The 24,108-nt window shown below is 41.5% G+C and overlaps 1 protein-coding gene across 2 annotated transcripts; it reads left to right on the top strand.

The window, feature by feature from the left end:
- Positions 1-2,861: 2,861 nt before the first annotated feature.
- LOC145356996 (uncharacterized) lies at positions 2,862-23,077 on the top strand. Of its 2 annotated transcripts, none has more exons than XM_080210028.1 (8): positions 2,862-3,116; positions 11,898-11,966; positions 15,515-15,572; positions 16,182-16,785; positions 17,115-17,271; positions 17,813-18,154; positions 18,475-18,568; positions 21,415-23,077. In XM_080210028.1, the coding sequence occupies exons 2-8, from the start codon at positions 11,945-11,947 to the stop codon at positions 21,416-21,418; spliced, it is 1,281 nt and encodes a 426-aa protein (XP_080066154.1). In that variant the 5' UTR covers positions 2,862-3,116; positions 11,898-11,944; the 3' UTR covers positions 21,419-23,077. The 2 variants fall into 2 exon arrangements, with proteins under 2 accessions (XP_080066154.1, XP_080066153.1); XM_080210027.1 differs by having other exon boundaries at positions 17,112-17,271.
- The last annotated feature ends 1,031 nt before the right edge of the window (positions 23,078-24,108 follow it).

Genomic DNA, 24,108 nt, shown 5'->3' with positions numbered 1-24,108 from the left:
ATTCTGAATTGGGGGAAAGCTGATTTTAATAGGACAAGACTGGCCAAAATGAACTGGGAGCATTTATTTGCAGGAAAATTCACATCAGAATAGTAGAAGTCATTGAAAAAGAAAATAGAAAGGGTTCTATTTCATGTTCCTATCAAGCTGGTATCAGATATCATTGTTTTCGGTGTTGGCTTTATTTCCAAACTGCTGTAGGGACTGATCATCATGGTGGTGTATGCTGGCCTCCATGAGATGCCACCATTTTCCTCTGTCATCAGCTAATGTCTCCCAGATGCGAAAATCAATGTTTACAGCCTTCATGTCAAGTGTGCAAGCTGTCTTAACACAGAACTTTGAATGTTCTTCTGGTCACCTGGCTTTGGCAACCTTGCCATACTGAAACTTCTTAGCTATGTGACCATCTTCCATCCTTCAAATGTGTCTGAACCAGCACCTCTACTTGACCAATGTCAACATACTTGGGAGTTTTGCCTTTCAGTGGACTGCCACATTCCTCAAATACTCCTTATCTGGCCAAAAGAGAAAATGCTGGAAAATTTCAGCAGATCTAGCTGCATCTGTAAGGAGAGAAAAGAGCTGACATTTCGAGCATTTTCTCTTTTGGTTTCAGATTCCAGCATTCACAGTAATTTGCTTTTATTGAGTCCTTACCTGGCCAATCTCTCCTGATTGTTATAAATTTAGTCCTGGTACCATTTTTGTAATTTTTTATTCCATCCTGTGTACTTTTTCCATATCATTTTTGTAATGAGAGTCTAGAAGCCTACATTATAAATAGGATTAAATCTTTAAAAGTTAGCTCAATAAATTTGGGTGCAATCTATTTGACTATTTAAATTAGTGTTAACAAAAAACTTATCAACATAAACTCAATACAGTTGTGCACACAGGCACACACAAACTCGTGCACATGCAATGCCAATAAATTAGTAGATATAAGATTTGGCATTTCAAATGGAATATATTATGAAAAATCATTCTTTCAATGTATCTTTACAACATATAAAATATTAAATATTTGCTGCAATACACACATTAAACAATGGGGCCGCACAATGACACAGTGGTTAGCACTGCTGCCTCACAACAGCAGTGACCCGGATTTAGTTCCCAACTTGGATCACTGTCTGTGCAGAGTCTACATGTTCTCCCCATGACTGTGTGGGTTTTCGCTGGGCACACCACAGTGCTGGTTAGACACATAGAAAATATGTGTAAGAGAAGGCCATTCGGATCTTCAAGCCTGCACCACCATTGAATATCATCATGGCTGATCATGCACTTTCAGTACATCATTCCTGCTTTCTCTCCATACTCTTGATCCCTTTAGCCGCAGGGGCCGTGCCCATCTCTCTTTTTAACATATCTAACAAAGTGACCCCAACAGCTCTCTATGGTAGAGAATTCCACAGGTTCACAACTCTTTGAGTGAAGATGTTCTTCCTCATCTCATTCTCAATGGCTTACCCCTTATTCTTGGACTGTGACCCCTAGTTCTGGACTTCTCAAATATTGGGAACATTCTTCCTGCATTTAGCCTGTCCAGTCCCATCAGGATTTTATGTTTCTATGAGATCCCCTCTCATTCTTCTAAATTTCAATGAGTACAAGCCCAAGCTAGGTGCATTGGCTGTGCTAAATTCTCCCTCAGTGTACCCAAACAGACGCTGGAATGTGGTGACTAGAGGATTTTCATAGTAACTTCATTGCAGTGTTAATGTAAGTCTACTTGTGACATTAATGAATAGACAAACTTATGAACAGTATGTTTTGTCTGTTTAGCATGCAGGAAATAATACTTTTCACTGTATCTCAATACATGTGGCAATAATAAATCAAATCGAATAAAAACAAGTGTGCAGGTCACCTCATTATAAGAAGGATGTGGAAGCATTGGAGAGAGCGCGAAGGAGATTTACCAGGGTGCTGCCTGGTTTGGAGGGTCGGTCTTATGAGGAAAGGTTGAAGGAGCTAGGGCTTTTCTCCTTAGAGCAGAGGAGGATGAGAGGTGACTTAATAGAGGCTTGTAAGATGATGAGGGGGATAGATAGAATGGACGTTCAGAGACTATTTCCTGAGGTGGATGTAGCTGTTACTAGGGGGTTCATGGGGGTTACCATAAGGTTCATTGGGGGGACATATAGGAGGTATGTCCGATGTAGGTTCTTTACTCCATGCTGTACTGTTCTATGTTCTAATAGGGCGGCACGATAGCACAGTGGTTAGCACTGCTGCGTCAGAGCTCCAGGGACCTGGGTTCAATTCCCGGCTTGGGTCACTGTCTGTGTGGAGTTTGCACATTCTCCAGGTGTCTGCATGGGTTTCCTCCGGGTACTCTGGTTTCCTCCCACAGTCCAAAGATGTGTGAGTTAGGTTGATTGGCCATGCTAATAAAATTGCTGCTGTGTCCTGAGATGCGTACGTTAGAAGGAATAGTGGGCAAAATATGGAGGGATCTGGGTGTAGGGCCTGGGTGGGATTGTGGTCAGTGCACACTCGACGGGCCGAATGGCCTCTTTCTGTACCGTACGGTTTCTATAATTCTATAAGTGCAATGGAGCCACACTGCCTGCCTCTGTACCAGAGCTCTGTACCTGTAGCAATGCTGTGCTGAACAACGAACTTGCTGCCCATTAGCCACGTGGGCTGCACCGCAGGTAGCCGAGACCGGGTCTCCGATTGATCAGTTTGGGAGAGCGGAGCCGCCCAATGGGCTGCCTTGCCTGGGAGGGACGCCCACCGTCACCACGCACGCGCCGGGACCATTCAAACCGCCCGCTCGAATGATTGACATGGCACCGCGCCAATCACCCGCACGGCTGGCGGCTGACCCCAGTCGACCAAGTGAGGAGATGTATGTCGCCCGGACGGAGGGCGGCCGCAAGATATCGGAAGTTTGGGCGCAAAAAAACCGTCGAAATTGATGCAAGGGGTTGAACCTGAACGGTCCTGCAAACGTCCGTTGGGGCTCGGGTCTTCCGACCAATGGGAAGCGCGCTTTTGGGATCACGTGGGTTCAGTTTGAATCTGGGCCCGCCCCCTTTTTTGGTTGCGGCGGCAGGAAGTAAACAAGATTGGGGAGAGGCGGAGAAGATCGGAGTGTGGAGGTGAAGCGTCTAAAAAAGCTGCTGTGAGGCAGTCTGAGGTGACGGATGTTGTGAATTGTGTGGTTGTGACCGTGTGTTTTATACTTTTGGGGGAATTTTGTGTGAAGTGAGGAACGGGCACTGTTAGAAGTTCCCGCAACACCAGGTTAAGGTCCAACGGGTCTATTTGGTAGCACGAACTTTCGGAGCGTTACCCCTTCATCATTCACCTGATGGCGCAGCGCTCCGAAACATCGTGAGACCACTCACCCATGGAGGAGCAGCGCTCCAAAAGTTAGTGAAACCACTCACCCATGGAGGAGCAGCGCTCCAAAAGTTAGTGAAACCACTCACCCGTGGAGGAGCAGCGCTCCAAAAGTTAGTGAAACCACTCGCCCATGAAGGCACAGCACTCCAAAAAGTCAAGAAACTACTCGCCTGATGAAGGAGCAGTGTTCTAAAAGCTTGTGCAGCCACTCACTTGAGAAAGGAGCAGTGCTCCTAAAGCTCATGAAACTACTCACTTGATGAAGGAGCAGCGTTCTAAAAGTTTGTGAAACCACTTACCCAATGAAGAAGCAGTACTCCAAAAGCTTGTAAAATCACTCATTTGCTGAAGGAGCAGCGCTTCAAAAGCTTGCGAAACCACTCACCTGGTGCAGGAGCAGGGCTCCAAAAGCCCGTGAAACCACTCACCTGATGAAGGAGCAGAGCTCAGAAAGCTCATGCTACCAAATAAACCTGTTGCACCTTAACCTGGTGTTGTGAGCTTCTTACTGTGCCCACCCCAGTCCAACACCAGCATCTCCACATCATGAAGGAGTGCTTAAACTCTCTTCCCATCACCCGGATTGGGGATGAACGTTGGCTGAGAGGTTCATCACTGCCATTTCTCCCATCTGCCTAATGGCTGTATGCTCCGTCTTAAATGGTGGTCATGATGTGGTGATGCCGGTGTTGGACTGGCGTAAAAACAGAAAGAAGTCTCTCAACGCCAGTTTAAAATCCAACAAGTTTATTTGTAGCAAATGCCACAAGCTTTCGGAACATGCTGTTCCTTCGTCAGGTGGGTGAGAGTTCTGATCACAAACGGGGCACAAAGATACAAACACAATTTACATGAATAATGATTGGAATGTGAGTCTTTTACAGCTAATCAAGTCTTAAAAGTACAGACAATGTGAGTGGAGAGAGCATTAAGCACAGGTTAAAAGGATGTGTATTGTTTCCAGACAGGAAAGTTAGTGAGATTTTGCAAGTCCAGGCAAGTTGTGGGGTTACAGATAGTGTGACATAAACCCAAGATCCCGGTTGATTGTGTGCAAAATTTGGCTATCAGCCTCTGCTCGGCGACTCTGCGCTGTCGTGTGTCGTGAAGACCGCCTTGGAGAACACTTACCCAAAGATCAGAGGCCGAATGCCCATGACTGCTGAAGTGTTCCCCAACAGGAAGAGAACAGTCTTGCCTGGTGATTGTCAAGCGGTGTTCATTCATCCATTGTTGTAGCATCTGCAAGGTCTTACCAATGTACCAAGCCTCAGGACATCCTTTCCTGCAGAGTGTCAGATAGACAAAGTTGGCCGAGTTGCAAGAGTATGTATCATGTACCTGATAGATGTGTTCTCACGTGAGATGATGGCATCGGTGTCGATGACCCAGCACATCTTACAGAGGTTGCCATGGCAGGGTTGTGTGGTGTCGTGGTCATTATTCTCCTGAAGGCTGGGTAGTTTGCTGCGGACAATGGTCTGTTTGAGGTTGTGCGGTTATTTGAAGGCAAGTGAGGGTGTGGGGATGGCCTCGGCGAGAGGTTCATCTTCATCAATGACATGTTGAAGGCTCCAGAGAAGATGTAGCCTCTCTGCTCTAGGGAAGTACTGGACTACGAAGGGTACTCTGTCCAGCGTGTTCTGTGTTTGTCATCTGAGGAGGTTGGTGCGGTTTTTCGCTGTGGCGCGTCGGAACTGTCGAGTCGAGCGTCACATCCTGTTCCTATGAGGGCATCTTTCAGCGTCTGGAGGTGTCTGTTGCAATCCTCCTCATCTGAACAGATCCTGGGTATACAGAGGGCTTGTCTATAGGGGATGGCTTCTTTAACGCGTTTAGGGTGGAAGCTAGAGAAGTGGAGCATCGTGAGGTTATCCATAGTCTTACGTTACAGTGAGGTGCTGAGGTGACCGTCCTTAATGGAGATGCGTGTGTCCAAAAATGTAACCAATTCCGGACAGTAGCCCATGGGGAGTCTGATGGTGGGATAGAACTTATTGATGTCATCATATAGTTGTTTCAGTGATTGTTCACCATGAGTCCAAAGAAAGAAAATGTCATTGATGTATCTAGTGTATAGCATTGGTTGAAGGTCCTGTGCAGTGAAGAAGCCTTGTTCGAACCCATGCATGAAGATGTTGGCATATTGAAGTGCGAATTTGGTCCCCATGGTTGTTCTGTGTGGCTGGATGAAGAACTGGTTGTTGAAGGTGAAGACATTGTGGTCCAGGATGAAGCGGATGAGTTGTAAAATTGCATCTGGAAACTGGCAGTCGTCGGCGTTGAGTACTGAGGCAGTTGCAGCAATGCCATTGTCCTGGGAGATGCGGTGTAGAGTGCCGAGACATCCATTGTGACGAGGAGTTCAACGGCTCCATGTGTGTTGAGTTTCCACTGGAAGTCCGTAGTGTCGCGACAAAAGAACATAAGAAATAGGAGCAGGAGTAGGCCATCTAGCCCTTCGAGCCTTGTACAAAGGGTTTCAGGATGCCCTCGACGTAGCCGGAGAGGTTCTCGCACAGAGTCCCATTGCCCAATACGATGGGATGGCCAGGTATGTTTGCCTTGTGTGTCTTCGGGAGGCAGTCGAGATCTCCAATGCAGGCAGTACGTGGGGTGAGAGCACAGAGGGTGCTCTGAAGGTCGGGATCAAAGATCTTGATCAGAGTGTTGATTTGACGGGTGTGTTCTTTGGTCGGATCTGCAGGTAACTGTCTGAAGTGTTCCTTGTTGTTCAGTTGTCACTTCTTTGCAGTAATCGGTTCTGTTCAGTATGACAATGGCCCCTTCTCTGCTGGTTTGATAACAATATTGCGGTTGGTCTTGAGAGTGTGGGTGGCATTGCGTTGTGCTTGGGTGATGTTCGGGGCTGTCTTGTGAGTGCGGTTACGAATCTGGTGTTGACGCACCTCCTGATGGCTTGGGCATACGTGTCAAGTGGAGGGCAGCAGCTTTCCAAAGGAGTCCATTTGGATTCCTTCCACTTCACTGCACTGCGGATCTCTCTGTCGGCTGTCCTGGTTCATTGGCTGTCTCATTGTGTTCGCCGTTGGCCTCTTGGGGTTTGTGGAAGAACTCCCGCAGCCTCGTTCGCCTGATGAATTCCTCCTGTGTCTGCTGTGAGACTAATGGGGTCCATTTTGGTGGTGGGGCAGAAATTGAGCCCTTGGCTGAGAACTTCAACTTCATCTGGTTGAAGTGTGTAGTTTGATAAGTTGAGAATGGACTTCCCTGCAGTGGTACTGTTTTCTACTATGATACAGGGGGAAGCTTGGTTGCTGCTGGTGGTGATGCTGAGTTGCTCAAGTTTCCTGCTTTTGTGCATGTAGATGGTGTAGTTCCTTTATCTTGTCTGCTTGGCAGAGTTTTGCAGCTGGTCTGCGTGCTGAGTGCAAGTTGAGAATATGGAATCTATCTTGCTTTCTAGGATGCGGCATTTGCTGTAGAGCTGGTGCATGAGGTGATTGAGGAGTGTGAGAGAGGTGCCATGGCAAAGGCGCTCAGTACAGTCTGTTTTATAGGTTGACCTGAGTGGGTTCGTGATCTGTAGTCCTTTCAGTATCTTGTCTGCTTTCTTGCATCTTTGTAGAAATTTGATGTATGTGTTGATATGTGTGATCTTCTTGGAGATCCTCTCCACTTGGAACCAGCAGTTTGCGGTGTCAATGGTAGTCATGATGTGGAGATGCCACAGTTGGACTGGGGTAAACCCACAACTTGCCTGGACTTGCAAAATCTCACTAACTTTCCCATCTGAAAACAATACACATCCTTTTAACCTGTGCTTGATGCTCTCTCCACCCACATTGTCTATACCTTTAAGACTTGATTAGCCGTAAAGACTCACATTCCAATCATTATTTATGTAAATTGAGTTTGTGTCTTTGCGCTCTGTTTGTGATCAAAACCCACCCACCCGACGAAGGAACAGCATGTTCCGAAAGCTTGTGGCATTTGCTACGAATAAACCTGTTAGACTTTAAGCTGATGTTGTGAGACTTCTTTCCCTCTTAAATGGGGCATAGTTTGTTTTTTATTTTCATATGTAGGCTTACATTAATACTGCAATGAAACCACTGTGAATATTCCCTAGTCGCCACATGCCTGTTTGGGTACACTGAGGAAAAATTTAGCATAGCCAACCCACCTAACCAATATGTCTTTTGGACTGTGGGAGGAATCGAATCCGGGTCCCTGGCACTGTGAGGCAGCAGTGCTAACCACGGTGCTGCCTGATTCCCAGCTTGGGTCATTATCTATTGTTATAGGTAAAATACTACCTCAAAGACTGTTAGTGAGTCAAAATACAGTGGTTTTTATTCCAAAGCTTTGGGAGAAAACTGGTTCCGATTAAGGATTACCAGACTTCTCAGAGAACACAAACACAAGTGGGCATTTATACATCATGAGTCTCAGTGCTGGCTAGGGTGAACGTTGGTCCTTTAGAGGATGAGAAAGGGGACCTAGTGGTAGGGGATGGGGATATGGCTAAGGTATTGAATAACTTTTTTGTTTCTGTCTTCACGGAGGAGGACGTGAATAATTTGCCGGGTGTTAGCGATGGAAAGGTGGTAGGACTGGAGGGTCTTAATGACATTACTGTTACTAGAGAGGCGGTGCTCGACAGACTGGAGGGGCTGATTGTGGACAAGTCCCCAGGACCGGATGGAATGCATCCGAGGGTTCTGAAAGAAATGGCGGAGGTGATAGTGGATGCCTTGGTGGTTATTTTCCAGACATCGCTGGATTCCGGGGAAGTGCCGGATGATTGGAAAACGGCTAATGTTACGCCGTTGTTTAAGAAGGGTGCCAGGCAAAAGGCGGGGAATTATAGGCCGGTTAGTTTAACGTCTGTGGTAGGTAAGATGTTAGAATCTGTCATTAAGGAGGAAATTGCAAGGCATCTTGAAGGGAATTGCTTGATAGAGCAGACGCAGCACGGTTTCATGAAAGGGAAGTCGTGTCTGACAAATTTACTGGAGTTCTATGAGGATGTGTCTAGGGCGGTGGATAGAGGAGAGCCGGTGGATGTGGTCTTTCTAGATTTTCAGAAGGCGTTTGACAAAGTACCTCACAAGAGGTTATTGCAGAAGGTCGAGGGACATGGAGTTGGGGGTACGGTGTTAGCGTGGATAGAGGATTGGTTGTCAAATAGGAGGCAGAGAGTGGGGGTCAACGGGTGCTATTCGGATTGGCGGATGGTGACTAGTGGAGTGCCCCAGGGGTCGGTGCTGGGGCCTCAGCTTTTTACCATTTATATAGATGATCTGGAGGAGGGAACCGAGTGTAGGGTGTCGAAATTTGCTGATGACACCAAGATTGGGGGAACGGCAAATTGTGCGGAGGGTGTGGAGAGTCTGCAGAAGGATCTAGATAGGCTGGGCGAATGGGCCAGGAAATGGCAAATGGAATTTAATGTTGGCAAGTGTGAGGTGGTCCACTTTGGTAGGAAGAATGGTAGGAAGGACTTACTTACGGGGCGAAAAACTGCAGCAGGCGACGGTGCAGAGGGACCTCGGGGTCCTTGTGCATGAGTCGCAAAAACCCAGCTTGCAGGTGCAGCAGGTGGTCAGGAAGGCGAATGGGATGCTGGCCTTCATAGCGAGGGGGATTGAATATAAAAGTAGGGAGGTCTTGCTGCAGCTGTATAGGGCATTGGTGAGGCCGCAGCTGGAGTACTGTGTGCAGTTTTGGGCGCCGCACCTGCGCAAAGATATTTTGGCCTTGGAGGGAGTGCAGAGGAGGTTTACTGGGCTGATACCGGAGTTGAGGGGGTTGAGCTATGAGGAGAGGCTGAATAAACTAGGCTTGTACTCGTTAGAGTTTAGAAGAATGAGGGGAGATCTCATTGAGACGTATAAGATGATGAATGGGATGGATAGGATAGAGGTGGAGAGACTCTTCCCGCTCAGAAAGGATAGTAGGACTAGGGGGCACAGCCTCAAGATAAAGGGGGGCGCGGTTTAGAACGGAGTTGAGGAGGAACTTCTTCACTCAAAGGGTGGTGAATCTCTGGAATTCTCTGCCCGTTGAAGTGGTGGAGGCTGCCTCGCTAAATATTTTTAAGACGCGGGTTGATGGGTTTTTGATAAGAGAGGGGATTAAGGGTTATGGGGAGAGGGTGGGAAGGTGGAACTGAGCCGCGACAGATCAGCCATGATCTTATTGAATGGCGGGGCAGGCTCGAAGGGCTGGATGGCCTACTCCTGCTCCTATTTCTTATGTTCTTATGTAGAACACCGGGTCTTCCTTCCTTGGTCGTGATGCAGCCCCGGATTTAATCATGATTCACAGTCCAGCTGGCAGCTGCAGTCATGACACAGGCTTTGATCCAGTCATGATTCAAACCCCTTCTGCAGCAGTACAGGCATCCCTGTCTTTGAAGTTACTTGTGTGACCGTGGCTGTCCCAGCAGGACTCTTCCTGTCAAAAGCCGGTATTGTAAACTACTGTCTGCGTAATGATGACCAACTAACACAAATAGTTAAGATTTACAAAGTCTACAAAATAACAGCCACATTAACCTACCTGTCTTTATAAAAATGAGAGTTAAAGCATGTAATGCATGAACAAATAACTTATATTAATGCCAGGAGCTGTATAAGCTTGAGAAGATCAGTCATGATGAAGGGTTATGTTTGACATACTCTAGGTACAAAATCCATTAACCCTTTCCCTACTTCACTATGGAGTCTGCACATTCTCCCTGTGTCACTGTGGGTTTCCACTGGGTGCTCTGGTTTTTCCCACAGTCTGAAAGATGTACTGATTAAGGTGGATTGGCCATGCTAAATTCTCCCTTACTGTACCTGAACAGGCGCTGGAATGTGGCGACTAGGGGATTTTCAAAGTAATTTCATTGCAGTGTTAATATAACCCTACTTGTGACACTAATAAATAAACTTCTTTTAAGCAACTCCAGTGGGAATAGAGGATAATTTGAATCTGTTCCAAGTTACTGATGAACCCCACTGGGCAATCCGCAAACTCCGCCACCTGTGACAGTTGGACAGTTGGTGCTTGAAGGATTATGTTGATTGGTTATCTGGAGGCTTGTTGCACTCTTGCCGCCTGTATGTGCTCCCTCCAAAGCACTCTTCTATTGTGTTTAGCACCCTCCTGGATGAGCCATTTCTGTTTTAATCAGTCACAAGCCACGGTCTCCCGTGAGTCAGTGGGTGTGTTTTACTCTTCAGGGATGTGCTGAGGACATCTCTGAAGTGTTTCCGCCCTTTCCTGAAATTCTCCTGCCTTGACTGAGTGCTGTGTAGAGCAGTTGCTTCTGGATTCTGGCATACAAATAGCCTGCCCAGCAAAGCTGGTTTTGCGTGGATTAGAGCCCTGATGTTAGGCAAGGTGGCTTGGGGAAAGACGTGCTGGTTAGGTGCATAGACCCAAACAGGCGACTGGAGGATTTTCACAGTAGCTGTGTTGCAGTTTAATGTAAGCCTTACTTGTAACTAATAAATAAACTTTACCTTAAAAACCGATTAACTGTGTTTTCCTCTATACTGATGCTGTGTTTCTAGTGTAGTCTGTTTATATTTTATATTTTTGATATCTGCAATATTTTCCAGTTTTATGATTAGTAGTGGGTTTTCTGAAAAACTTATACAATGTGAAGACCGCAACAGCTATTGTGGCTCCATATTGACATTAAGTAGATCTAATCAAGTGCTTTCTGAATACTGGGCATACAATTTTAGTGAAGCCTGTGAATTGTGGCAGCAAATTTGAAAGTAGTAATTACTGGTCCTTCTCTATGTCACTTCAAAGATTCTTTTAAAGGCTGCTGCTTAGAAATATCCCAATCTTTGATGACCACTGAGTCTGAGTGTCCCATCATGTACCTTATCATATGTACACAATATTTACACAATATTTATACTGTACATATGATATGAAACTAGTTTGGCTGCATATGCAGGTTTTGCTTTGAGCCATAATCTTGCAGGGCAGTGAAGTTTTTTCAAAGATGCTGAAACCAAGTTGAGCCATTAAACATGTACATTTTATGGAACTTTTGTATGCATCAATCAAAATTGTGTTTTTTACGTGATAATGAAAGCTTAAGATCTTGCAGAACTTCCATAAAACAAATTTTTATCTTGCAATTATATGAACTCTTAAAGAAGTTAAACTCTTGTTTGAAAATGAATCATGGTGTAAAACTGCCGTTCTTCTACCATGGCGTTAGATCTGACTAGTCACATGCTACGTCAAATGCAGAAGTGGCAGCGAGACAGCAGTTTTGAACTTAGATTGGCTTGGGACATTGAGTTGATTTGGTGAGCATACTATCCTCATAGGCAGAAACATTAGGGAGATTTGCATAACAAATTTAAAACAAAAAGCTTCTCTATGTGGTACCTTATTTTAGTTTTGAACAATAATTAATTCTTGATCTTTTTGGAAAACAAATCAATAAAAATAGTTTTATCCTGACTGATGGAGTGGTTCAAAGCTTTTCCTTAAGTCAATCAACATAAAATTTGTTTTCACTTGCATTAGCCTAACAGGTTTTTCTTTTTCAGCAAAAGCATTTATTGAATTGACTGTTGAACTCTGTTTGAAGCCGAGAATGAACCTGCCAACTGATGATGGTAATTGTGACTTTTACATGCTTACAGGCTGGGTTAAACCAGATTTGCTGTAACTGAAGCATCCTCTTCAGTTCTGAACTGAGTTTCCAATCTGTTTATTAAATTACAAAAATACTTATCTCCACCTACATTAATTACTTCACTTTTGTCCATACCTTAGCCCATCTAGCAGTAGTGTTCAGCTGCACCTTTCATTTCATTATTTCAACCACTTCAGTAGTATCCAAAATGTTATATCGGTTTTTCAGGGGAATATTCACATAAGATTCCTGCACTGTCTGCCTCACCTTCTTGCTCTGCCTGGTGGTAATCCATTCTCTTCCTGTCTGCAGAACTTTAGACTGTGGTGTGATCACCACCTTTGCTGTCCACAATACTCTCCGCCTCACAGATGCCCTAGTGTCCTCAGCCACTGCTCCATCTCCAAAACCTAGGCTTCCAAGAGCTGCAGCTGGAGACAGTTCCTGCACACGTGCTGGCCTGTGCACTGGAAATATTCCCAGCTTCCCACATGGAGCACGAGAAGCACCACCACAACATGGAGATCTTATACCATGACTTATCCCTTTAAATTAACCCTTTAAAAGTTGCTTGATATTAGATTATATCCAATTTTCAAGGACTCTTCCTTCTTGGTTCTTTTTACTACTGAATATAACCATTACAAACTATAAACCACAAAAAGACTTCTGATAAAAATGTTAAAGACTTACCTGACTATACCCATTACGTACCAGTCAGCTCTCTCTTGTGTCCTTTACTATTGCAGCAGGGCAAGACCACTCTGAAGATTTTAAAGTTAGATAGTGAGGGAAAAAAGCACCTTTTACTGCACGGAAAGTTACACTCAGCTCCAAATTCCTGAGACCCACACTCTCTTTGGCTATATCCCACTCCAGGTGGGTGTTCTCTCCCACTGTTTGAGTGTAATGATCACTGAGAGTGCTTTCAACCCCCTTAAATCATGCAAAGCAGAAATTTAAACCAACTTTCTTTTACCTTCAAAATGCCTTTGATATTAGGAGCTACATTTAATAATTTATACCTTTACTAGAATTAACACCCTCTCTAGGCTCCCTTGTTCCACTAAGGACTGCCCTTGCTAACAAAGATGTTCTTTGGTCTGGGAATTACATGAATAATCAAATTCCTTTATTAAAATTAATAAATTTAATTCAAATTTGGGGGTCCCTGTCCCGGATTCTCTTAAGGTTAACGTGCAGGTTAGTCGGCAGTTAGGAAGGCAGATGCAGTGTTAGCATTCATGTTGAGTGGGCTAGAACAGAAGAGCAAGGATGTACTTCTGAGGCTGTATACGGTTCTGGTCAGACCCTATTTGGAGAATTGTGAGCAGTTTTCAGCCCTGTATTTAAGGAAGGATGTGCTGGCCTTGGAAAGGGTCCAGAGGAAGTTCACAAGAATGATCTCTGGAATGAAGAGCTTGTCATGTGAGGAACGAATGAGGACTCTGGGTCTGTACTCATTGGAGTTCAGAAGAATGAGAAGAGATCTTATTGAAACTTACAGGGTACTGCGAGGCCTGGATAGAGTGGACATGGAGAGGATGTTTCCACTAGTAGGAAAATCTAGAACCAGAGGGCACAACCTCAAGCTAAAGGGACAATCCTTTAAAAACAGATGAGGAGGAATTTCTTCAGCCATAGAGTGGTGAATCTATGGAACTCTGCCACAGAAGGCTGTGGAGGCCAGGTCATTGAGTGTCTTTTAAGATCCTTGATTAATAAGGGGATCAGGAGTTCTGGGAAAAAGGCAGGAGAATGAGGATGAGAAAAATTATCAGCCATGATTGGATGAGCCGAGTGGCCTAATTCTGCTCCTATATCTTATGGTCCTATGAAATAACAATATATCTCCTGTCTCTACCAAAAGCTCAAAGATGGATCCATTGTTTTAATTTTCTCCCCTCTAACACTTTAAACTGTAATTACTACATGTCTGTTTGAATTACTCTTTGGGATTTTTGGCCAATTTCTCAATCAGATGTTTTCTTTTATCTTGCATTCCCAAAAATAAACATTACACATCCAGATATTCGCAACATTGTATGTTTGCTAATCTACATTGGCTCTTAGTTCCCTGACAACACTTCAAATTTATTTTTTTCCTGTTTAATTTTTTTTGTAACTTCATCCTGAGGGAGCTATGTAACCTCCTCCAGTTCAACAAACTCTGTTCTTATGACTATGAACTTTTGTGTGCTCCACCATCATTTTCACACCACCATAGGCAGTAGTTTTGTCTTCTGGGATACCCCCTCAATACTGCTCATTTTGTTCTATCTCCAATAGCATTTATTATTTGGAAGTTTGGTGTGCTCATTATGCTAATCAATTATGGAATTAAATTAGCCCATTTAGTATTTATATCACTGTACTAGTCCTAACTCATGGTCATGTATAATTTGTTCCACTTACATTCTTCTGGTTTACAAGTATCCGGAAATAACAGATCAACAATTGCGTGTAGTGTAGCAATAGTGATGAACTCTTGGTATTTTTGTAGCCTTGAGGGTACATAAGCAATTTGAACCCTGGTGGTGTCCATAGAATGATTCGAAATGCACTCAAGCATCTATGGATTCCCTAATTAGCAATGCTTTTGGAGTATCTTTATTATATGGACTGCAGCAGTTTAAAAAGGCAGCCTTTCATTACTTCTCAAAGGACAACAGAGAATGAGTAATAAATGCTGGCCTTGTCAGCAACGATGTGGAGATGCCGCATTGGACTAGGGTAATCAAAGTAAGAAGTCTCACAACACCAGGTTAAAGTCCAACTTTCAGAGCGCTGCTCCTTCATCAGGTGAGTGTTCCATTTTCACCTGAAGAAAGGGCAATGCTCTGAAAGCTCATGCTACCAAATAAATCTGTTGGGCTTTAACCTGGTGTTGTGAGACTTCTTACTGTTGTCAGCAACAGCCATTTCCCAAGAATGAATAAACAAAACTGGGTTATCAGCTGTTTCCTCCCTAGGTTGAGTGTGAACTTAGCTGGTTATAATTTCACTTCTGAGGCAGAAGATTGTGGACTGAAGTCCCACTCTTGATTTAATGATATAATACAGGCTACCACTTTTGTGCAGAATTAATGGAGCACTGAATTGGCTTTCAGTGGGATTTTAAACTGAGTACCTATCTGTATGTTCATTTACACATTGAAGAAATTATGTTATTGCATCACTGGAAATGCAGGGAATTCCTGGTGTCAGTTTTCCTCCCTCTACCTCTCACTATAAATAACCGATTACCTGGTTAATTCATTCATTTGGTTTATTTTTTTGGAACCTTGCTGTGTACTACTGGATGTATTGATTGCCTAAAGAGTGATTGATGTCAACTTGTTGATTCTTAGAGTCTAATGCAATAAGTTTAGTGCATTTTCACAATGAAATGTCAAAATGATTCACACCGTGAATTGCTTTGAAGTGTAGACTGTTGTTTGAATTTTGAAACTCTAGTGTTTAAGATGGTATGCGTAATATTTGTACAGTAACTCAACACAAAAGTAAACATTTTTCTTTTCCTGCTAGATGTTAACTTTATAACTGAAGAAACATTTGATTTTGGAATTAGTTTCCCAACTGAAAGGTGAGGTGGACTTTGTCAAGAAGTATAACCTTGTTAAAGGAGCAAGAAATTACTTGTTGTTTTCAAGTATGTTTATAGTGCTTATTACTTCGGGAATAAATTTTTGACTGTTTAGTTATTGAACCATGTTCTAATTGACATCTGAAGTTTCTAAACCAAGGACTCAAATCAGAACTTTTTTTAGTTTTGCATTGTAATTTTTTTTCTGTATAGCTTGCACTTTCTGTAAGTGGCCCATTGTACTGTTCTGGCACTGAGCAGTGCTATGGAAGATGTGTTTATGTTTTCTGTGTCCCGCGTTTCCTTTCAGGAGAATTGACTATAGTTAATGTTTCGGGTGTTTTTGCTACTGCACACCTGAGACACGAATATATCTTCTTTCACATTCGCCCTGATTTGTTATATCTTGTTTTTGTTTAAGATTTCAAACACTTGCAATTTATTTTCTTTTATTCTGTTTTGGTCTTTATTAATAGCATCTTCCTTAAATGTATTTTTCTCAAAGGATTAGTAAATTTTTTTTAATGGGGTTGGACAGTTCTTCAGTTATTGAGCAGGTAAATTGTTCAGTTTAATCTGAATTCAGTCCAAAATGTTTTGCTCATGCAGCCAAGAATCATTGCTTGAAAACGATCTGGAAGAAGCCTTCAGTGGTCCAGTCAGGCACTCTGAAAGATGTGTTGCTATGGGAATCGATGTGAACAGTAATAATGGAAACCAGCAGAAAACAAATGAAAGCGTGCTGAAGTGGAGTCCCCTTAGTGCAGAAAAACTTGTAGAAATAGTGAAGGAAGCAAATCGTCTGGCAAATCAATTTGAAAAATGTGCTTTGAAGGAAAAGGAAAATGCAAAAATACAGAGGAGAGAGTGCAGAAGTGACACTGACCGATTAAAATCAGAAAAAGAATCCAAAGCCAAAACCAGACTTTTACAAGATGAGAGGACGTGTAAGAAAAGCCCTCGAAGTCCAAGGCGAGACACATTTTTTGTGTTGGACAGTCCAAATAAAGCTCTTCTTCCTTCTGTGAATCTTCAGGTTGTAAATGAAAATAGTCCAATCGCTAACACTGGAAAAGCACACCTTAATGAACCTCAAATTGCCAACTGCAGAACAAAGTTGCCTAGTGAGTCTGAACAAGTAATTGCTGACAAACGAATCCAGTCAAAGGAAGGTAACCTATCTACAGAAAACAAGCAAGCTGCTGTTAACAAGGTGCTATATTTCACTTAGTTTTGTGCTTAAAGTAGATACAGAAATAACTAGTTATGCACTTGATAATGGTAGAATTGCTAAAATATTAACTGCTACTAATCATGCTGTGCCTTCAATTGGAAATTAGTTTGCACTTTAATTCACTTCCCAAAATAACAAATTAGCTCTACTAACTAAACATTTGTTCCTTTAGCATTCATTCCAGTTGCCTTATTACTACTAATATAAGCAAAATATCATTTGACTGCTGGAAAGTATGCAAATTTTCCCATTTCTTTCTGCTCTATTTTCGTAAATGCATCTGAATTTTTTTTTCTTGTTTGCAGCAGTCTGTGCTTTCCAGACCATCTGGTTTGAAACTTCCATCTGGTTTAAACAGAAAAGGAAACATGCATTCAATATCTCCATCCAAACCTTACCAGAATCCTAAAAAGGATTCACTGCATGCACCCTTGTCTTCAACAGGGAATCTAAAGCAAACCAGAAGTAGGTACATGAAGCTGTTTATTACTTTTATATTTGTTATAATGCTTTAAAAATTATGATATATCAATGTTTAGGCACACCCAGAAAAATGTTTACAGCATTTGGTCAAGCTGATGTAATTTCATTCATTAGAACTGAAATGAGGAATTTCTTCAGCCAGAGGGTGATGAATCTATGGAATTAATTGCCACAGAAGCTGTGGAGACCAGTTCATTGAGTGTATTTAATCAGCGATAGATAGGTTCTTGATTGGTGAGGGGATCAAAGGTTATGGGGAAAGCGGGGAGAATGGGTTTGAGAAACATATCAGCCACGATCGAATGATGGAGCAGACGCGATGGGCTGAATGACATAACTTGCGCCTATATCTTATGATTGTATTATTGCCATGTTGTTTTCTTATGTTGACTTGATTTTGCAGTCGTCTATTGCTTGGTAACAAAAGGTTTTAAAGTGGAATTAAATTATAAAGCCTGCTATGTGACTTGCACCCAGGCAACTGGAGGATGGTGGAAAATGTGATGGTTTTTATTTTTTTAAGGTGCATCATTAAACAACCCGATAAATTCCTCTGGAAAGAGTATCATGTATCACAACAAACAGGTTAAAGAGAAAGCACCAGTGATATCAGAGAGCAAGATACCTACTTCATCAATCTCTTTTAAACTCTCGACTGACACCAACCTGAAGCCACTTCCAAGTGCTAACAGAGCTACTAGTGCAGAGATCAGCAGTCGAGTACAACCACCAAGCAAGCTGCTTACTCCTGGAAATCGTTTGAGACCTGGATCTGTCACATCCATTCACACAGGGAGCAAAAGAGAAAGGACCAATTCCACTCTGCTTAAAGGGAAGGGATCAGAAAGGCAACTCAATACCACAGGTGAATTTGTTTTTTGTTGGTCAATTTCTACCACTTCCCCACAAGGCAATTTCAATCTTCAATAAGCCAAGTTTATCTAGTGGCATAGTGTTCAGATTTTTGCTTCACTATATATTGCCAGCTCTTGTAAAGATTTTTCTCAAGTTTACGGATCAACTTCCAGGTGCAAGTTGTGTATTAAAGTTTAATGTCATAAATCCAATATTAGTGAGCATCATGAACTCTGATAAGGAAAGAGAAAACACTATTGTTTCTGTATATGGTCTTGCTGTACTTAGCCATTTTATCACATCTTATTGTCAATTGCTTTTCTGTTTTAGTTACTTCAACTAAGCATCTGAATTCCAGTATAAGTGCTTCAGCAATCCAAAATAAGCCTCTGCCCAAGAAATCGACTTCAAGTAATGTAAAAAGGTATCGTTTCCTCAATAGCTTAATAAAGTACAGTGAATTTTATGAAATCATGTCTGAGAAACGTCCTCCAACTGCTTTGCTTAATACAAATTATTTTAAAATCAGTGCTATTATGTATGCATACACACAAGCTGATTTGCAAACAGCAAGGTACCCACAGAAAGTAATGAAACTGAAAAGACAGATCTGTTAGAATCATAGAATCCTATAATGCAGAAGGAGGCCAGTTAGACCATCGAATCTGCACCGACCGCAGTCCCACCTAGGCCCTATCCCCACAACCCTATGCATTTACCCTAGCAAATCCCTCTGACATTAATGGACAGTTTAGCATGGCCAATCCACCTAACCCGCACACCTTTGGACTGTGGGAGGAAACTGGAGCACCTGGAAAAAACCCATGCAGACACAGGGAGAATGTGCAAACTCTATACAGACAGTGACCCAAGCCGGTAATTGAACCCGGGATCCTGGTGCTGTGAGGCAGCAGTAGGTGTTAGATTAATATTGCCCAAGGCACCAGAAGAACACCATAATTTTCTGAAAATAGTTCTATTGAACCTTGCTTGTTAAAGTTATAAAATACTAATAGTAGGCATTTTATCTAGGAGCATGAAATTTAGTAAAACTAGCAAGTGCCTAAATTTGGACTTCTACGAGTACTTGAGCATTGACCTCAAGTGCCAGTCATGTTAAAAAGCTGAACAGCACAATCATATTCCCAGTAGATAGTTATAACCTGAGAGTTATGCTGCATTTGATGAAAGTGTAAATTGGAGTTACAAATTTTAAGTTTTATTCTGACAATTAGTGCTCTAACATAGTATTTAGTAGTGTTCCAGGTTTAGGTTTGGCATTACAGACATTAATTGGTCATGATTTTACACGCACCCAATAAATGCATTTTAATTTATCTTCAGAAAAGAGATAATTAGTTGCTCAGTGCATGTGAATAATTATGAAACTTCTGTACTAGTTGTTACTTAAAAAATGAGATTGATTTGTTATCTACCAAACAACAATAAAATCTGCAACCAGTTAAATAAGGCACTTAATCAAATTGTCAGTTAAATTAACAGCAGTGACTAGGAATAAATTTTAAGGTGTCATCTGACTTGCAAATGACCTTTCGCTCACTGCACGGATCATCAACAAGATGTGGTGGGGTGGGGTTTGAGTGCTTGCCTTTCCAGCTGAAGACAAGTTACAGATGATGATGCAGTTAAAATCTGGGTTGGACAACAAGCTAAAATTGTAGGAATACAGTTACCTTGGAGGGTTGTAGAGCTGGAGGAAATTGCAGAGACAGATGAGGGGGAGTATTACTTGACTAAGAATCAGTATAGGTCAATGAGTGAAGGGGTGATGAATTAATGAAACAATGTGCAAGTTAGGACATGGCCAGAAAATTTTGGATGCCTTCACATTTATGGAGAGAAGAACATTGGGTATTAACCAGGACTGCCTTTAATCCAGTCAAGTCCAAAGTAATAAAGGCATGGGTGAGGTTTGAAGCAGCAAATAGTATGAGGTGGGGCAGATGTGGGAATAGTGACCTTGGTGAATATAAACACAGGTGGTTGACAGCACAGCCCTGGGGTCAAAGGTGAAACTAAAGTTTTGAGAGTTAGTCACAAGGGAATGGGGTTTGTGGCAAAGACTGAGGACACTGGCTTTAGTCTTTCCAATATTTACGTGGGGGATATATTTGCTCATCCAATTGAACAATCAGAATGACAAATTTGAGACTGGAGGAGTTGAGAGATGTGGCATTATAAATCTGAATATTGTTGGGATACATGTGGAAACTGGCGTTATATTTTGGGATGAAAGCAAGGTGCAGTGAATAGTTGAGGGAAAAAAAGGAACAGGTTTATTTGGTATCACAAGCTTTCGGAGCGCTGCTCCTAATGAAAGCTGGTGATACCAAATAAACCTGTTGGACTTCAAACTGGTGTTGTGAGATTTCTAATTTTCTTGCATTACAGCAGTTGGCTATATAGCACCATATGTAAAGGCAAGTTCTTATTTTTATTGTACTCTCATTTTACCAATGAATTTCCTCATACATTTTAGAAATATTCAGTGACACAATTGCATGAGCAAGATTTACAAAAAATTGAACTTTTATAATCCAGTATTTTCTACTAGAATGAAAGTTGCACATTATACTGTTAATGGGGTGGAGTGTTTATATTTATCCAATTGGTTCCGACATTTTTTAAGAAACAAAACAAAATTGAATATTCAATGCAAAACATGTCCTGTTCCTTCATGTGGTGTAATGGGATGAGCTATGACTGATAAATATGCTGCAAATTTAACTCGCATAGAACTGGTCTCAGGAAGTTGCTTGGACTATTTTAAATTTCTCCACAAGTGTAGAAAGATGAAATTCATAAACAATTAAGGTGACATTTTAAACAGAAAACGCAACATAGAGGGAATAATTTACCAGCAAGGGGATTGTTTTAAGCTACCTACTACCTCAAACAAAAATCTAACATTAAAAGGTTTGCTTTTCCCTCTTGCTGTATATAATGTATCCTAAGCATAGTAGAAATGGCATAAATTAAAAAGGACCAAAACCTAATATAAAGTTTATCATTAAAGTATGTAACTCCCTTGCCGGATTTTCACAGTAACTTCATTGCAGTGTTAATGTAAGCCTACTTGTGACTAATAAATAAACTTTAACTTTACTTTAGTGCAAATACTAAACATTCTGTGAATTTAGGCAGCATTGCTGTTTTTATATTCAATGAAACAAGAATATGTTTTAAATATAATTGTGTGTAGCTTTGTCTCTACGTAGTTTCTAAATTAAATCTCTCTTTCTTTTTCAGATGATTTTCTTTCAGGATTCAACAAATAGTGAATCTGAATTTTTCTTGTTTCTAACCAACCTGTGTACATGAGAACTGTGTTATGTTGCGGTCTTTCTCAAGGGAAATGATGTGCATGCAGAAAGGACTGAATGCTATCAGTTTACAAGGTGGTAAATTTAAACTAGATAAAATTTCATGGGTTGTAGAACTAAGTTTCAAAGCTTTCTCTTGATATGCCACTGAAACTTCAGATGAAAAGTGACATTAGCCTTGTTTGTTTGGAAATCTTAACCCTGTGATGATTTTTGTGCTATCGCAAATTCTAAATTGTGAAAATGTATCTTAAAGCTCCAACTTTAAAACTTTTGGCTTGACTGCAACTTCAATGATAGTAGTGGGACCATTTGAAGGCCAGAGTAAATGTATTTGTAAAGTCTGAGATTCTACCCCTTTGTTTTAAGGATTAAAATCTGACAACTCACTGATATCTTGCACCCTAGGGCCGTAAATCAATCTCTGCAGCTAATGATGATTTTCCAAAATTCCTTGGATCAGATTGGAAATTTAGCAATGTTGCATTGCTTGTCAAAAAGAGGGCGAAAGGTAGACTAAGGCAGCCAGTTGTTGGAAAAATGCTGGAATTTGTTATTGAGGAAGCCTAACAATTCACTTGGAAAAATATAGTGTGATTAGAACAAGTCAAGATGGCTTTACAAAAGGGAAGTCCTGTTTGACAAATTTCTTCAATTTTCTTTGAGGATATGATTAGTCAGGTAGATAAATGGGAACCAGTAGATGCAATATAGCTGGAGTTTCAAAAGACATTTGAGAAGGTGGCACGCATAAGTTTAATAGTCAAAGATAAGGGTTCATGGAACTGGGGGGTAATTATATTATGGATAGATGATTAGTTAATTGACAGAAAGCAAAGAATGGGCATAAACAAGGCACTTTCAATTTGGCAGGCTGTGATTAGTGTAATGCTGCAAGGACCAGTGCACGGGCTTGAGTTGTATATAAACAGTAATATCTACATTTGCTGATACAAATCTAGGTGAAAAAAGTTAACTGTGGGGAAGATACAGGTTACAGAGATAGAGGCAGGTTAAGTGAATAGAAACTAGATGGCAGATGGAATATAATGTAGAGAAGTGTGAAGTTATTCACCGATCATAACAGAAAAAGCAAAATGTTTTTAAAAGGTGTGAAACTTGTAAATGTATATATTCAAAAAAACTTGGATGTGCTCCTACAAAGAATGCAGAAAGTATGCAGGTACAACAAGCAATTAGGAATGTAAATGGGATTGGCGTATAGGAATAAAGCCTCTTGCTACAAAGAGTTTTGGTCTCCATATTTAAGGAAGGATTTACAGTATCAGTGGTGGTACAGCAAAAGTTCACTAAATGGATCCCTGGGATGAGAGATTGCCTAATGATAGGCTTATTGGATTCTCTGCTGTTTAGAAAAATATGACAACCTTGTTGTGATCCTGAAGTGGTTTAATGCGGTAGAAGCTGAGACATTGTCTGACATTAGGGAATCTAAAAGAAGTGACCTCAGGCTAAGAGGCTGATCATTTGGGTCTGAAACTAGGATATAATTTCCCTTGAGGTTCTGCTTCTTTGTAACTCTATTTGCATCCATCATTGAATACATTTAAGGCTGAAATAGGTATTTGGGAAGCGAGGGAATATGAGGAGCAAATGGGAAAGTGGAGTTGAGGCCATGTTTGTGTTGACTGGTGGAGTACTTTTGCTGGGCCATATGATCTATTCCTGCTCCTGTTTCTTGTGTTCTTACGGAACAGGATTAGAAAATCACATCAATTTGAAAATTGAATTCAAATTTTGAAACTTGTGGGCTAGTACAAGCAAAACAAACAGTGAATGCTGTTGGACACTAGAGAACTCAACTGGTTCATTAATCTTCATCAGGGAACAGAGTCTGATACTTTTTCTTTGTTTGGCCCTGTGGTTGACTTTCTGTCCTGTGTCCTGATCCATGGACATTCATACACATGCCAAAGTAATTCCTGCTATATTCTGAATTGTAAGCTACTTCTAGATCTCAAAAACAAATCTGAGTGGTCTTTGTAAAGTTAAGACAGTTTTAGTAAACTTTTTACTTCTATTTTAGTAGTAAAATTTCATTGGGAAATAAAACCTCATCAAACATGTTTTGTTAAAAATCATAGTAAACGCATTTTATAGCAAATAGTTGTGGTTCTTTCATTTGTAACTTTGATCTTATTAAATATCATGCTGAGTGAGGTCAGGACAGCTGTTTTTTGGCTACAATTGGCATGGAAAGTCAACTAGTTTCTTACATTGTAAACATGAGGCAAAAATGTGATGCTCCATTACACAAATGCTATATCCCTGGCAAACTGGGAACCTAGAGATGCTCCAGTGAGACGACAAAATGTAGTCAACCTTACAAATATGATACCAACACAGTTGGAAATGTTAATACTTACTGAGAAATGGGCAGAGAAAAGCAGAGTTGTAAAATTTCACACTGCAATGAACTGTAGTGTTTCCCAGTCCTATGCTTTATGATGTTCTCATTTTAGTGGTGCTCAGATTCATGATCTGCTTAAGAGGCAGAGGTACTCATTTATTTCCCATTAAAAGCTGCAGAAAACAGCAGAGATGTGTTTGTTTCAACATCAATATTAGTAATTGTACATCTAAGAACATATTGGAAAAA

Source organism: Carcharhinus amblyrhynchos, chromosome 22 (genome assembly GCF_965287045.1).
Source record: "Carcharhinus amblyrhynchos chromosome 22, sCarAmb.v2.hapA, whole genome shotgun sequence".
NCBI classification, from domain to species: domain Eukaryota; kingdom Metazoa; phylum Chordata; class Chondrichthyes; order Carcharhiniformes; family Carcharhinidae; genus Carcharhinus; species Carcharhinus amblyrhynchos.
Note: the sequence above shows the minus strand (reverse complement) of the source record. Positions and strands in the feature narration are given on the sequence as shown.

Coding starts and splice junctions, on each gene's coding strand:
- LOC145356996 (XM_080210027.1), top strand. CDS start 11,945: ATGAACCTGCCAACTGATGATG. Junction 11,967..15,514: donor GAACCTGCCAACTGATGATG/GTAATTGTGACT, acceptor TTTTCCTGCTAG/ATGTTAACTTTATAACTGAA. Junction 18,155..18,474: donor AAGGCAACTCAATACCACAG/GTGAATTTGTTT, acceptor TTTCTGTTTTAG/TTACTTCAACTAAGCATCTG.